Source organism: Trichosurus vulpecula, chromosome 5 (assembly GCF_011100635.1).
Source record: "Trichosurus vulpecula isolate mTriVul1 chromosome 5, mTriVul1.pri, whole genome shotgun sequence".
NCBI lineage: Eukaryota > Metazoa > Chordata > Mammalia > Diprotodontia > Phalangeridae > Trichosurus > Trichosurus vulpecula.
This window is the reverse complement of record NC_050577.1, coordinates 94,288,284-94,303,747: the sequence shown is the minus strand read 5'-3', so window position 1 is coordinate 94,303,747 and position 15,464 is coordinate 94,288,284. Positions and strand designations below refer to the sequence as shown.

Sequence of the window (15,464 nt, the reverse complement as noted above, 5' to 3'; positions counted from 1 at the left end):
AATGTAATGGGATGGACGTTTAATGGGATGAATGGACACTTAATGGGATTAAATAAGTGGCTAATGGGATTTCCCATCTCACTGGCCTGGAAGGGGAATCTGTGGGCACTGAGGAAACAGGAGAGCAGTAATGGAAAGAGTAGGGCGGGGGGATGGATAACAGATGGAGAAGGGGTTTGGACAAAGGGAGGCAGGAACCCCATCTGTGGCCACAGAAATACAGAGCTCCCAGACTTCCCGCTGCTCTCTATTCCTGAGCAGCAGTGCGCCCCAGATCATCCTTTTCATTATCTTAGCCCCTCTCCTGATAGGAGCCCTTCCTCTTTGCCTGTTTTCCCCAGCCTAGGGAGGGATTCCCCACCCCAGCCTTTGGGACCCCAGCCAGCCCCCTCACCAGTGCTGGCGTGGCGGGGGGGTGGGGGCATCGTGCCTGCCCTCATGGCCTCAATGTCATCGGCAGAAGATGCTCGTCGGACGCTAGCACAGCTCTCACGAGAGCGGGTCCGGGCCAGACTGCAACTGGAGCCCGAGGCATCGGGGTTGAGGTTCCGGGTCCGAGGTGAGGAGTGTGTAAGAGGTACGCTACTAGGGGAGCCAGGCCCCACCAGAGCCCGACGCTCCTCAGCCAGGCCAGGAGGCCCCGACACATGGTTGTCTAGTGAAGACGTCACCTCATCTAGCGCCAGAGACTCACTGCTAGGAGGGGCCGGAGTCAGGTCCACATCCACCACCACTGCCCCTGGAGCCCTTGGGCCCCCAGGCCGGAGGGATGGTTCCCGAGCCGTCAGGGCTAGAAGGGCTGGAAGCTTCAATCGAAAGGTCCGGCCACGGCCTGCAGATGGTGAAATAGGCAGATGGTCAGAATATCCACAGGACCCCCAGAAGTCCTGCCCCTGCCTCCAGAAGCCTTCCTTCACAGCCAACCCCAGTCAGGGAGAGAGTGCCCCAGCTGCTGCCTCGGGCCACTCACAGAACCACAGGATTTCAGAGGTAGAAGGCATCTGGCCCTTACCCAAGGGCACCCACCACCCCCCAAAGGGGAAGCTGAGGCAGTCAGAGCTGCAGAGCAAGGGGAGAGGAGAAGGTTGGAAAGAGGAAGAATAATCCCAGCACGATAATAAACAGAAAGTCAGTAGAGCAGAGTGGACAGTGCTCAACTTGGAGCTGGGAAGGACTGGGTACAAATTCTACTTCTGACACTTCCTAGTTGCATAGCCCTGGACAGGTCACTTAATCTGTCAAAAAAAATGTGAACTCAGATAATTCCCTAGTATTCATCTGCTAAATCACAGATCAGTTGTGATCTGCCTTAATAGAAAGATTTCACATGATGGCTATTTCCTAAGCCAATGAAATCCCCAATCCTTTGAGTATTTGTACGATCTCCTAAAAATAAACAATAATTCCCCAAACACTTTCCCATTAGGCAGCTTGTTCTATCATCACAACACCCTCTGTGAAGTAGACAGGATAGAGGTTATTATCCCCATTTATGGTCCCCGTTTCCTAGATGGGAAAGCGGAGCTCCAAAGCAGCCAAATGACTCGCTTACAGTCATACAGCCAGTCAGTAGCAGAGCTGGGTCTAGAACCCAGGTCTCCTTACTCCTGGTCTAATGCTTTTAGGAGTCTTTAAGGAAAAGCATATCCCAGGAGGGCACCCTCAAAGGAAAACAGACACCAACCCAAGTAAAGAGAGCTCACTAGCTGGCCCATCACAGATCAGCAAAGGGATCTCCCACAAAATTTCTTCTCCCTGACTCTACCAGGTCTAGCGACAAGTCCATCTGCCAGCTGCCCTGGCACTCAAGGATCTAAAGCTGGAAGGGCTGAGGAGATCATCTAGTCAAACTCCTTTTATTTTATAGGTGAGGAAACCGGGGCCCAGAAGAGCTAAGATTTCAACCAAGTCCTCCGACTCCCAATCCAGTGCCCTTTCTGAGGAAACATGCCCGAACTAAAAGGCACATCAAATCTACACCAAATGCTGACCTGCCCCCCAGCACTTTCTCTTTCTGCTCTGATCCTCAGGATGGGAATGCTGAAGGCAATTCCATGGGGATGAGCAGTGCACCGTGAATACCCAGGACAGCCCAGGGAGGTGGGCGAAGAAGATGGGCACCTACCTGGGGCCAGCCAACTGGTAGGAGGGCCACGGTGGTTGGCGTCATGGGCCAGGGACCCCGCCAACTCTGTCTCCATCACCACTTCAAAGTTGAGGATGAACATGATGACAGCCCCATCCTCGTTCTTCACAGGAACTACGTCCACCAGGCACAGGAAGCAGCTGCCTGAGGGGCAGACCCAGGGCATTGCGGCCGGCAGGGGTGAGTAACCCCCTCCCCCAACTGGCAGTCACTAGCACCCTGTGCCAAGGGGTCAGGCACTGCGGTGAGCAAGTGAAATGCCCCAAAGCTAAAAGGGTCCCAGCCAGTGTCTGCCCTTTTCTGTCTCTCTGCCTCCATCTGTCCATCGCCCTTCTTAGTTCGTCTATTTTGCTGCCTGTCTCTCTCCTGTCCTGTCTCTTGCCCTCTAATATCTGTCTTTTTTCTCATTCCTCCATTGCCTTGTCTATGTTTCTATATCCTTGTTTATATGTCTCTTTATACTGTGGGCTCCTCCAGGACAGAGTCTTTTGCCTCTTTTTGTATCCCCAGAACTTAGCACAGTGCCTGGCACCTAGTAGGTGCTTAATACGTGTTTATTGATTAATTGATCTCCTACTCCACCTCTGTATTTCACTCAGGCTCAGGCTCAATAGCTCTGTCCAGTCACTAAAGCCCCTACAACAGGTAAACTAAAGCTGTTAAAGGAGAAAATTACTCACCCCCTCACATTTACCAACCACAACTAGGGCTTTCTCCACATTCCATGCCTCCAAAATGGCTTATTCCATTATCCTGACTTCACGTTAATCTGGCTTGTCAGGAACAATCACATTCCCACATCTGGTGTCTCTCACTGGTCCTCCCTTATAGTACCTAGTAGAGCATCATGCACCCTGGAGGTCAATATTAATTGATAACTCAGTGAAGGGCATTGTGGGATAGTGCACAGAGAGCTTGCCTCATAGTCCCACCGCTGACACTGAATGACACTGGGTGAGTCACTAACCCTCTCAGAGCTTCAGGCAATACTCTAAGATCTTTAAATTGCAGAATTGCTGCTGATCTGCACGGGTGGAGGAAATATCCTTGCCCAAGAATTCCCAAGAAAATCATTGGTCTGGACAACAGTTCAGTATTGATGATAGCAAAGGTGATGGACATAAGTGCAATTGTGACAGTAGTAGGGACTGGAATAGCAGTGATGACAGTGGACATTGAGGCCCCACTATGTACATAGCTCTTTCCCTCATATTCAGATCCCCCTCTACCTTCCTACTCTCATCTCCACTCCCTGCACCCCACTTCCTTACTTCAGTGCCTGGTTCCAAACTCACAAAGATTGAGGGGAGAATCCTTTTAATTCACATGGGAAGTACTGAGCATCCTAAGCAGGTCATGGTTCAGGGCCTAGTGGCCTTGGTTTGACCAGACTCCTGGGCTAAGCAGCACTCTCTGCTTATGATGGAAGAGTTCACTTCAGGATCAGTGTAAAGGGACCAGATAGGAAAGGGAAGTGTTTCCTCCACCCTACTCCTTTCAAGCTGGGGGGAGGAAATGGATGGGGATGAGGACACTAATCAGATTGGGGTTTCTGACAGCTGTAGTTTAATCCTATGGAATGAGATCCACTGAAGCCAAGTTGGGGAGTGGAGAGGAAAGAAAAGATGCTAAAGATAAGGAGGATGGGCCAAAGGAGTGGCATCCCCCCCCCAAAATCCTCCCACTCACCCTGTATCCCTGGCCTTCAGGGCCACCCCAGGAGTAACAGATCAGGATGCATCTTCCTTCTATCTGCTTCTGTCTCTCCTGTCCCAAGCCCCCTGGTTTCTTAGCCCCCACCAGACATAAAGCACAGCTGTGGAGTTGGGAGGCTCTGGGGGCTGGGCCAGGAGATTGCCTGGAACTCCAACAGTCTGCCTGGAGTTTATGCCCAAATATGGCTGTGGCCAGCTGCAGCTGGAGTGGGGACTGGCCCTGGCCACTGGCCCAACAGAATGGCCAGAGACCCAGGGGACCTCAGGTTCTAGAGACCCTTGAAATCATAGATACTTATTGCCCTAGCAACCTGGTCTCAGAGATTCCTCTGAGTCTGGAACTGAGAACCCTTTGACAGGCTATCTGGAAAATCACATTTCCCTACCCCAATTGTAGGGGTCCAGACCCTGTGAACCCCACACAGCCCAGGAAATCCAATATGAAAACCCAGAGCCTAGAAATGAGCACCCTCTCCATGCCCCTAGCCCAAGGGCACTCCTGACACTCTCAGTTCTCCCCAACCTCAGGACACTAAGGACCCCAAACATGAGCCACCATCCCTAACCAGCTTGCTCCTTTCCCACCCCTAAACCCCAGGGCCCCCTGGCCCTGGGACTATTTGAAGGAAAATATGTCCTGAATGTGTCCAAAGTCCCGGTTATTCCAAAAATGCAAGTTGGAGCAGTGCCTGATGGCTGAGGGAGATAGAGCTTAGGAGGAAGAATCGGCTGCTTTCGAGCAGGGGAAAGGGAGGGAAAGAGGGAGTGTCCTTATCTTTTTTCTCTTCTTTCTGCCCAGCTTCTCCAAGATGCCCCCCAGCCACCAGACTGCCACAATGGTCAGTTAAGACCTACCTGGGGCCGTGCCAGTGCCTGCAGTCAGCTCCCTCCCATCTGTGAGCCAAAGACAGGCCGTTCTGCAAACAAGGTCTCTGAGTTGAAGCTAGGGCAGGTGGGAGGAGGCAGGGTGTGCCTAGAGCCCCTGGGGATCCAAGTGGGGGCAGCAGCAGGGATGCCAGCCAGATGAAAAGGCGGGACATGGGGGCAGCCAAGATCTGGGCACTGCAGGCAACTTCTAACTATGCCCAACAGCAAGGCCTGGAAGCACTAAGGGAGGTGGAAACCAGGGAAGCTGGATGCGTCACCTAAAAGTCAGTAGAAGCTATAGGCTCAAAGAGTGTCACTGGAGGTGGACTCAGTGTCTACAAGTCAGTGTGAATAATGGGCTCAGTGTTTCAAGAAGCAATGGGCTGAGGACTAAACAAAAATCAGTGATGTGCTCAACATCAAAGACTCAGTGAAGGATGAAGGCTGAAGATCCAGGAGCTGGGAGTGGCAGTGATAACCTAAGGGTCTGGGAGGTCATTAAGGGTGATGGACTTAGTATCCAGAGATCAACGGGAGAGACGGTTTCATTGGGAGTCAGTGTGATGGATGAGTTCAGTCTCTGGGGCTCAGCGGCAGACTTGAGGGTCCAGGGATCAATATGGGCAAGAGGCTGATAGTCTTGGGAGTCAGTGGAAGTGATGTATTTATTATATGGGGCCAGTGAGGGTAATGGATTCAGCGTCAAGAGGTCACTGAGGTTAACTGCTAAAGGCATGACCAGGTCACATAGTAGATAGAATGCTGGACCTGGAGTCAGAAGATCCAAGTTCAAATCCTGCCTCAGACACTTACTGGCTGTGTGACCCTAGGCAAGTCACTTAATCTCTCTCAGCCTCAGTTTCCTTATCTGTCAAATGGGAAAATAACACTATTTACTTTACAGGGTTATTGTGAGAATCTAATGAAATAATATCCGTAAAACGCTCCACAAACTATAAAGCACTGTATAAGTATTGGATGTTATCACGGACTCGTAGGACAAAAGGGGGATGGGCCATGGAAGGTGGATCCAGTGTTTTCATGCCATTGGGGGGAAGAGCTAGGGGTCCCCTAGTCGGCGGAGGTGATGGGCTATGGGTCCCAGTGTCAGTAGAGGTGATGAGACCAAAGTCTAGTGGTAAGCACGGGTGACGTCTATCAGTGTCAAGGAGTCCATGACTGAGGCATCATGGGAGGTGGTGAACTGAGGGCATCGGGGTTGGTGGAAGGGTCTGAGGGGCAAAGGGGGTAAGAAGCTCAGTGACAAGAATTCAGCGAGGATTATGGGCTGAAGATCCAGGGGAAAGTGAGAGTGTTAGACCTGGTGAAGTGGGGGTGTGGTGCCTGCGGCTCAGTGTGGGTAATGGGCTTAGCATCCAGGACCAGCTGGGTGAGAAAAGAATCTTAAAACTGGAAAGGATCCTAAAGACGATATAATCCATTCTGTGCCTGACCCAAAAGTCTGAAGACTTCCAGTGATGAGAAACACAGTTTCACACTTCGATCATCCCATTTTACTTTGGGACAATTCTAATTGTTTAAAAAAATTTTTTTTTGCTTACATTAATCCTAAATCTGTCACCCTAAAATTTCCAATCAGTATAGGTGACTGCTGACATGCAAACTCCCTCTACTAATGCGCGTCAGCAGCCTGTCTATACCTTAGGGTGTCATAGTTGTTTGAGGGCTAACCCTAATTCCCACTTGCCATGGTCATACAATGTTGTGTTAGAGGCAGAACATGAGCCCTAGATTTCCTGAATGGCTCTCTATCCAACTAGGCTGCCTCTCTCCCTCTCACATTATCCCTAAATAGAATACATGGAGAATTGAGGAAGGAACAAACACTAACAATCACGAGGATCCAGGAAGGCTTCCTGGAGGAGGTGGAGGCCAAGCTGAGCCTTGAAAGAAGCCAAGGAGTCTAAGAAATGAAGATGAGAGGGAAGTGAAAAAATAGTCAACACACAGTGAAAATAATGATTCGTACTAGTTTTAAATATGATTGCAAGGTACTTGGAACTAGGCTTAGAAAGTGGTAAAAACATCCACGTTTTTAAGCACAGACCCCCAAAGGAGAGCAATAATAAAAAGAAAGTTTCCATATACACCAAAATATTTCTATCAGCACTTTTTGTAGCAGCAAAGAGCAAAGCAGATGCTCATCAACTGAGAAAACAGATAAACAAATTATGGTCCATTGAACGTAATGGAATATTACTGTAAGAAATTATGAGAATGAAAAATACAGAAAAGCATAAGAAGAGTTCTATGAACTGACACAAAATGAAGCAAGCAGGACCCAGAAAACAATATACACAATGACTACAACAATGTAAATTAAAAGAACAACAAAACAACTGAATGGTATAGAATTATAATGACTGGGCTTTGCTCCAAAGAAGACAAATGAGAATGTACCGTCTCCTCTTCTCTGCGGAAGTGGACAACTTTGGGTATGGAACACTGCATGTGATATTGCACTTGGCTGATATGCTGGTTAGTTTGGGTGAGCTTTTTTCCCTCTTTTTAAAATTCTTTATTACAACAAATGGATCTCTGAGAGGGGTGGAATATATTGGAAAACAAAGATGATGTAAAAAACAGAGCAACAAAAAATTTGAATTAAATATGTGTGTGAATGTGTATGTGGTTGCAAGGTGTAGCAATGCCCCAAGCCCCAGCTCCTATATCCCATCTCTTCTGGGCCTTCATTCTTACTCCTTTTCTTCCTCACATCCCCTAACCCCATATGGCTCCAGTCAGCCTGGCTCCCCTGGGAACTGGAGGAAACAGAGTCGAGTGTGGGATCACAGTAAATGGAGAGGAGCATCAGGCCCTGGCAAGGCCTGGGCTGGCACACTGCCACCTGGGTTGGAACCTCCCCAGAATTCAGAGCTGTAGTACCACTGAGAACCACTTCATGGCAGCCTCAGTCCAACAATCTTGAGATCTTCTCGGGGGAACACAGGAATGGGGAATGGACACCAGACAAGGACCAGAACTAGATATCAGGATGAGGCAAGGATAAATACGGGATCAGGGACCACGTGCCCCCTTCTACCACAGAACTGCCCTCAACCCCAATCACCAGAGGAGAAATGGCTCAGGGGACATTCTGGTGGACAGCTAAGCACAGACCAAGAGCTACCTGTGGGATCCAATACCATCTGGTTCCTGGAATGCCCCAGAGCAGAGGACCTTAAGCATTCTTACCCTTCTCCTTTCTACCACAGGGTCGGTAGGTGGTAACAAAGTAAAAAATAAAAGACTTGATGTCCAAGGGCCTGGGCTCAGCACTTCTAAAGTCTACCATACTACCTAGCTGACCCACTTTTAAGGAAGGGCTATGCGAGTCCGTCACAGCCAGAAAATTTTTCTTCCCAAAACCAAAGCAACAGACAGGATTTAAACATCAGAAAACCCAATACATTCTCAACAGAAAGTACAAAGGGGCACAGCTCCAGAAACAGATCTCCTCCCCGTCCTCCTCAACTCCCTCGACATACACATCCCATCTAGGATCCCTCTGGCCATGGTTTCCTCAGTCACAAATCCACAGCTTCAATAAATTTGGTCACTCAGCCCAAATGCCCTTACATCTACCCCTCTCCCTACCATCCCCTATAGCTGAGGGCATCATCCTTTTCCAGAAGGCAGGCTCCAGAGTTGGAGGTAAAGACTTGAAAGGAGAAGCAAAGGAAAGGAGTAGGGATGGTAACAAAGGTTAGGATTAATAGGAACTCACAAATAATTCACTTACATTGCACTCAACAGTTTACAAAGGGCTTTCTTCACACCAAGCCTGTAATGCACCGTCCTTTGGACACTAAGACCATTAGCCTCAATGACCACAGAACACTGAGCCCATTACTCTCACTTCTGCCCACTTTTACAAATGAAGAAACTGAGACCCAGAGAAGTGATTTGCCCAAGACCAAAGGAATAGTAGCAGGTTCAAATCTCAGATCTACGTGATCCTAGTCACCTCACAATCACAAGCCTCAGTTTCCTCACCTGCAAAAGAAGGGAGTTGGACAAGATGATCCCTAAGAGCCCTTTCCAGCGCTAAATCCTGTGATGCTGTTTGCTCTCCTGACTCCTAGAACAAGGCTCTTTCCTCAAACCACCAAAGAGGTAGGGAAGAAGATGGGGATAGACATAGAGATGGGGGTGACAATGAGGATTAAATGTAGGGAAAGGAATGGAGAGATCACTTGGGACCACAGGGCAGCAAGGTAGGTAACTGCATCTGGCATGACTTGAAATGGGTTATTTTTGTTTTTTGGTGGAAGTAGGGGGAGACCACGTATGCTTCTTTAACATTCCATTTTGTTAATACACATATTTTAACGCCAGACAATCCCAGTCTCCACGGTACACAGGTATTTATTTTGTGATCTTAAATCTCACGTGTCACAGTGAAGGCTTAGAGCCTCTGGTGGACAGTAATACATGGAAGATAAAATTTTCAAATCTCGCCTTAGGCACACAAATCCCTAACCCGGGCTCTGTGGGTTAAGCTAAAATGGGAAAGGAAGAATAGGATAAGAACAGAAGCAAGTAAGGGAAGAGAGAGAGGTGGTGAAGGGGGGATGAGGAGGGAGGAGACAGGAAAGAGAAGAGAGGTGGTTAAAGAGAAGGGGGGAGATGCAAGAGAAATCAGGAGGAGTCGGCAAACACAATCCAGTTGCAGAAAGTGGCTGAGCTGCAGGCTCCCAAATACTATGTGTTAATTCATCAGCACATAATCTGTCGTTTTCATTTAATGCCAACACACACACAGCCATCCACCCTGCAGCTGCTCATTTCCCCAAACCCTGATTCCCTTTCAGCGCCTCCAGGCCCTGCTGCATCAGCTGGGCCTCCCAGCTGGGGACAACTCTTAGGTAAGCAAGCAGTGCTCCACTGTACTCTATATGTATGCCATGACCTTTCAGAGCCTCGGGAGGGCAGGGTCAATAGTGATTCTAGGGTTTGCAGGGGCAGATGGCAAGGGTGACCTTGAGAAGAAAAGTAAATAGAGGGGGAAGGGGGGAAGCAAGGCAGCAATTTGTGTCTTAAGTGTTTGCTAAATTGAATTTCCCCCAGGGGAAGCAGCATGCTGTAATGGGAAGGGCACTGAGCTTGGAGTCAGGAGACCTGTGTTCAAATCCCAGCTCTGACACTGACTTGCTGTGTGACCTTGGACAAATTATTTACCTCTCTCTCCAGGCTACAATCTCCTCATCTGTAAGGGGCAGGGAAGGGAAAGAAATCATCCCTGCCCTGTCTATCCCACAGGTTTGTTGTGACGATTTAATAAGATAAAGGCCAGGAAAATACTTGGGAAAACATCGGCTGCTATATGAATAGAAGGTATTACCCCCCCTCCTCCTGCTGGTAAAAGGTGACCCCAGGGAAGATCACTGTTCTTACCCCTTGCCCCACCCCGGTCCCTGCTGGGAAGCAGGTACGATGCTGGGGACAATCCTAGAGCCAGGCTGAGACCAGAGAGCAGGGACTCAGCCCCAGTCCCTGTCCGCCCCCAGCAAAAGATGCTGTCTCCGGCTCAGGGCTGGCTGTGTAGTGTCAGGTTATATTTAGCCTGGTGGCGGCGACAGGAAGAGGCAGAAGAAACAGCAGCTTCTGGTCTGGGGCCATAGTGTTGCTGACATCCCACTTACAGCAGAGGCAAGTGTGGAGAAGGAGGTGAGAGATGGGGGAAGGTCAAAGAGGCTCTGGGCCCCCGACGTCAGCAATGAGTAGATGGACAGTTAGTTCTAGGGTATGGGCAACTAGAGAATCCGAGGGGTTAGCAGGGACCAGAGAGGCCCAAGGCATTGTGAGTACTTGAAGGCAGGGGCCAGAGGGATAATCACAGCCTTCCACGGTGTCAAGAGCTCATACCCCCCTTCCAAGTAAGGTCAGAGACCTGGAAGGGTGTGGGAAGGACACAAAGAGAGACAGACAAGGATGAGCCAACAGGGACATGGCAACCCAGAGGCCAGAAGCATCCCACTCCTCAATTTCCAGACCTCTTTTAAACCTGTGATACACCTGAGAGCTTGCCATCACACCAGCTCCTGAAGAACCCTCGTCTTGCTATAGACTAATCTCTCCATCCAATCTGGAGCCCCCAGACACATTTTCTGTGTTTCCATTTTTCACACTACTCTAGGATACACTTTCATCACTTCACACCTGGATTACAATAGCGGCTGCCAACTGATCTCCCCGACTCCCTTCCCTTCCCCCCAGCCAGCCTTTCTGCATACTGCTGCCAAAGCAATCTTCCTAAAACGGCTGTGTCCTCACACCACCGCCCCTTGCTCAAAAACTACAACAGCGCTCTTTCCTACCACATCCAATACAAATTCCTCGAGGCTTTTGATTAATTCAATGGGGAAAATGCACAGGGGACTTGGAGTCAAGAGACCCGGGTTTGAATCTTAGCTCCAAAGCTTGCTGAGCTTGGAATCAGGAAGGTCTTAGTTCAAACCACGCCTCAGACACTTACTAGGTGTGTGGACCCTGGCAAGTCATTCAATCTTTGTCAGCCTCAGTTTCCTCGTCTGTAAAATAAGAGGGTAAGACTTGATGGCCCCCAAAATTTCTTCTAGCTTTTTTTTTAAGAGGCAGCTACACAACACAGAGAAACATTGAACTTGGAACCAAGAAGACCTAAGATCAAATACTGCCTCAGACACTTATTTAGCTATGTGGTCCTGGACAAGTCATCTAACCTCTCTGTGCCTTGGTTTCCTCAACTGCAAAATAAGAAAACTGAACTGGATGGCCTGTCCCTCCCAGCTCCAAGTCTCTGATCCTAGGATCTGAGATAAAATCTACTAGCTGAGTGACCACGCACAAGTCATCTCACCTCTCTGAGCCTCAGTTTCTTCATCTGTAAAATGAGAATAAAAAATACACTACCTGTGTCGTAGGATTGTTATGAGAAAAGAAATGTGTAGAGAGTAAAACTCTTGTGTAAACAGTATTACCTACTAAGCCTCACTTTCTGCTTCTCCCCAGGTCGCACCTCTGCTCTGGTGATGTCCGTTTCCTCACTCTCCTCTATACTCAATATGCTCATCTCCACCTCTGCACATCCGATTTTTCCTCCCTTCTGCTCTACTCGAATGCTTGCCATCCTTCAAAGGCCAGTTTATGTCCCACCTTCTGCTTGAAGCTTTTCCTAATTGCCCCGGTTCATACGGATCTCTCTTTTCTAGGACTGTCTATTGTATTTCCCATCTGGACCACACAACTCATCACTAGCAGAATACGGAATGTTTAGTAGACAATCGATATTTACTTGCTAATTGACTGAGTGATCAGAGAAGTCCCTGAACTGTAGTCCTCAGTCAGTACAATAACACATCCCTGTAACCGAATCTCAAGGATTAAACATCACTATTTTTTTTAATTCAGAAAAGACACTTGTTTTTAAAAAAACAGCTTTTACCAACTTGATTCAAGAAGACAGCCAGAGCCCCGAGTAGAATATACGAATCAGCCTGACCATGAGCTCAATGACTTGAAACAATTCTCCTCCCTGATTTTCATTTGTCTCTTTGGTTTCTTGTTGTTCAGTCATTTCAGTCTTGTCTGACTCTTCGTGACCCCGTTTGGGGTTTTCTAGGAAAAGATACTGAAGTGGTTTGCCGTTTCCTTCTCCAGCTCATTTTACAGATGAGAAAACTGAGGTAAATAGGGTTAAGTGGCCTGCCCAAGGTCACACAGCTAGTAAGTATCTGAAGACAGATTTGAAATCAGGTCCTCCTGTCTCCCAGTCCATCGATGTATCCACTGCACTCTATCCACTGCGTCATCTAGCTGTCCCCACCCCCACCCCCTGACCCCATACTTAAAAATCCTCACTTGAACCAACCATCCCTGCTAGCTACCATCCTCTTCCTCCTTCCTTCACGGCTAAACCCTTTGAGAAAAGCAGTCCATAATCAGTGCCTCCACTTCTCCCTTAACCCCCACCACCACCCCTGCAATCTGGCCTCTGAGCCCATTCAACTGAAACTGCTTTCTCCAAAGTTACCAGCAATCTGTTAATAGCCAAACCCAATGGCCTCTTCTCAGTCCCTAGCCTCATTGACCTTTGCAGATCCTTCACAGCATCTGACATTGCTCCTTTTGGAGTCTCTCTCCTCTCTAGGTTTTTGTGACACTGCTCTCTCGTGGTCCTTTCCTATTTGCCCAACTGCTCTGTCTCAGTCTCCTTTTGCTGGATCTTTATCCCCATCATTCCCACTAATCTTAGCTGTCTCTCCAAGGCTCTGGCTTGCTCCCCCCCACCCCCACCCCCATTCCCTTTTTGCTCAATACTATCTCACTTGGTGATCTCATCAGCTCCCATGGGTTTAATTATCATCTCTATGCAGATGATTCCCACATCCTTATATTCAGCCCTAGCCTCTGTGTTGAGCTCCTGGATAGCTCAAACTAGGTGTCCCATAGGCATCCCAAATTCAATTTTTCCAAAACAGAGCTCATTATCTTTCCCCACAAAATGCTCCAAGTTACCATCCTCCCAAGCATCCAGGCACATGACGTCGGTGTCATTCCTCACTCTTTACTCTCACTCACCTCAAGCAGTCAATACATTGTTGAACCTCACTTCTACCCTCACCCCATCTCTCACATACATCCCCCTCTCTCCACTCACACAACCACAACCCTAATTCAGGTCCTCATCACCTCCTGCCTCTACTACTGCAGTGGTCTTATAAGTGGTCTCCCTGCCTCGGATCTTTGTCCATTCCCACAGTATACTTCTCAACGGCAGAGGTGGTTTTTCTAAAATATAGATCTGACCATGTCATGCCTCCCCCCCACCCCTCCACTCAATACACTCCATCAGCTACCTATTATCTCCAGGACCAAATATAAAGTTTTCTGTTTGGCATCTAGAGCTGTCCATAATTTGCCCCCTCCCTACTCTTCCAGGCTTCTCACGCCTTGCCACCTTCCACACCCTCTACAATCCAACTACATTGCCTACTTGAATTCCTTGACCCAAACAAGCCATCTCCCACCTCCAGGCCTTTTGCACTTTGTCCCTCACTCCTGGAATGCCTTCCTCCTTACTTCTGCCTCTTGGTTTCCCCGGGTTCCTTCAAATCTCACCTTCTGTAGGAAGCCTTCTTTCAGATTACCTTCATCTACTCTGTATATACCTTGTATGTACACATAGTTATTTACATTTTTCTCTCCCATTAAAATGTGAGTTCCTTGAGGGGCAGAGCCTATTTGTTGCCTTTCTTTGTATCACTCCATAGCACATAGTAAGCACTTAATAAATCCTTAATAAACTGATGCATTGATCAGTTATGCTAATTTACTCCTCTTTTTCTTTTGGTTGTCTTTAAAAAAATACTCTTTGTTATATGGGCCAGCTTTCTGAGAGGGGAGGGAGAGGGATAATGGGAGAACTATCAGTAAAAACTTATTTAGAAAAATAAATCCTTGTCTGACTGAGACCCAATAGAGTTGTAAGATCAAATGACACAATGGATGTAAATAACACCAACTCAAATTTCCATGGAGCTTTAAGCACTATCCTCACAGCAATCCCTGTGAAATTGGTATTGCTAGTATTATCCCCCTTATAGAGATAATGAATGAATTATTTTGCTACGTGCAAAGCGCTATATTGAGTGCTGGGGATACAAATAGACAAGTAAGACAGCCCTTGCTCTCACAACACATTTGGAAGTCACTTGCCCAGTGTCACACAGCAAATAAGTCTGAGTCAGGAGGTGAACCCTGACTCAGCTAGATGTCCCAGTGGATGGAGCGCTGAGCCCAGGAGTCAGGAAGAGCGGAGTTAAATCTGGCCTCAGATACGGACTAGCTGTTTGATCCTGGACAAGCCACTTCATCCGTCTACCTCAGTTTCCTCAACTCTAAAGTGGGCACAGCATACTCCTCCCACATTTGTTATGAGGATCAAATGTAATAATGTTTACAAAGCACTTAGCACAGTGCCTGGCACATGGTAGGCACTTAATAAATGCTTGTTTTGAAAATGTCATAAAAAAGCACAGATCTCCCAGGAAGTAAAATAGATCATTTTGATTACATGAAGTTAAAAAACCTTTTGTACGAACAAAACTAAATGCAGCCAAAATTAGAAGGAAAACAGGAAACTGGGGGGAAATTTCTCAGCAAGTTTCTCTGATAAAGGCCTCATTTCTCAAATATATAGGGAACCGAGACAACTTATAAAAAATAAAAGCCATTCCCCAGTTGACAAATGATCAAAGAACATAAACAGGCAGTTTTTGGAAGAAGAAATCAAAGCTATCAGTAGTCATGTGAAAAATGCTCTAAATTGGGGGTGAGGAACCTGTGGCCTGGAGGCCACATGGGGCCCTCTAGGTCCTCAAGTGCAGCCCTCTGATGGAATCCAGTTTGGATTCAGGACCTCATGTGGCCTCTAGGCCTTAGGTTCCCCACCCCTGCTCTAAATCATTACTGATTGGAGAAATGCAAATTAAAACAACTCTGAGATACTACCTCATATCTATCAGGTTAGCTACCATGACACAAAAGGAAAATGACAAATGCTGGAGGGCTGTGGAAAAATTGGGACAATCATGTGCTGTTGGCGGAATTGTTCTGGAGAACAACTTGGAACAATGCCCAAAGGGCTATAAAACTGTGTATATCCTTTGACCCAGCAATACCACTACTAGGTCTGTATCCCAAAGAGACTTTTTTAAGATATGGAAAGGACC

The 15,464-nt window shown here is 47.8% G+C and overlaps 1 protein-coding gene across 3 annotated transcripts in view; it reads right to left on the bottom strand.

Annotated features, from left to right (window-relative positions):
• The window catches only part of KCNH2 (potassium voltage-gated channel subfamily H member 2), a 54,389-nt gene that overhangs the window by 24,419 nt on the left and 14,506 nt on the right, over window positions 1-15,464 (bottom strand). For 2 of the 3 annotated variants that reach the window (XR_005010518.1, XM_036761735.1), the window contains exons 3-4: window positions 2,126-2,290; window positions 395-832 (exon numbers count right to left, since the gene is read on the bottom strand). Coding sequence is in view for 2 of the 3 variants with exons in the window: in XM_036761735.1 (XP_036617630.1) it covers window positions 395-832; window positions 2,126-2,290 (603 nt within the window). In the remaining variant the exon portion in view is untranslated. Of the gene's footprint in view, window positions 1-394; window positions 833-2,125; window positions 2,291-10,146; window positions 10,194-15,464 lie in introns of those variants that run through there. The other variant, XM_036761736.1, reaches the window with a different exon arrangement.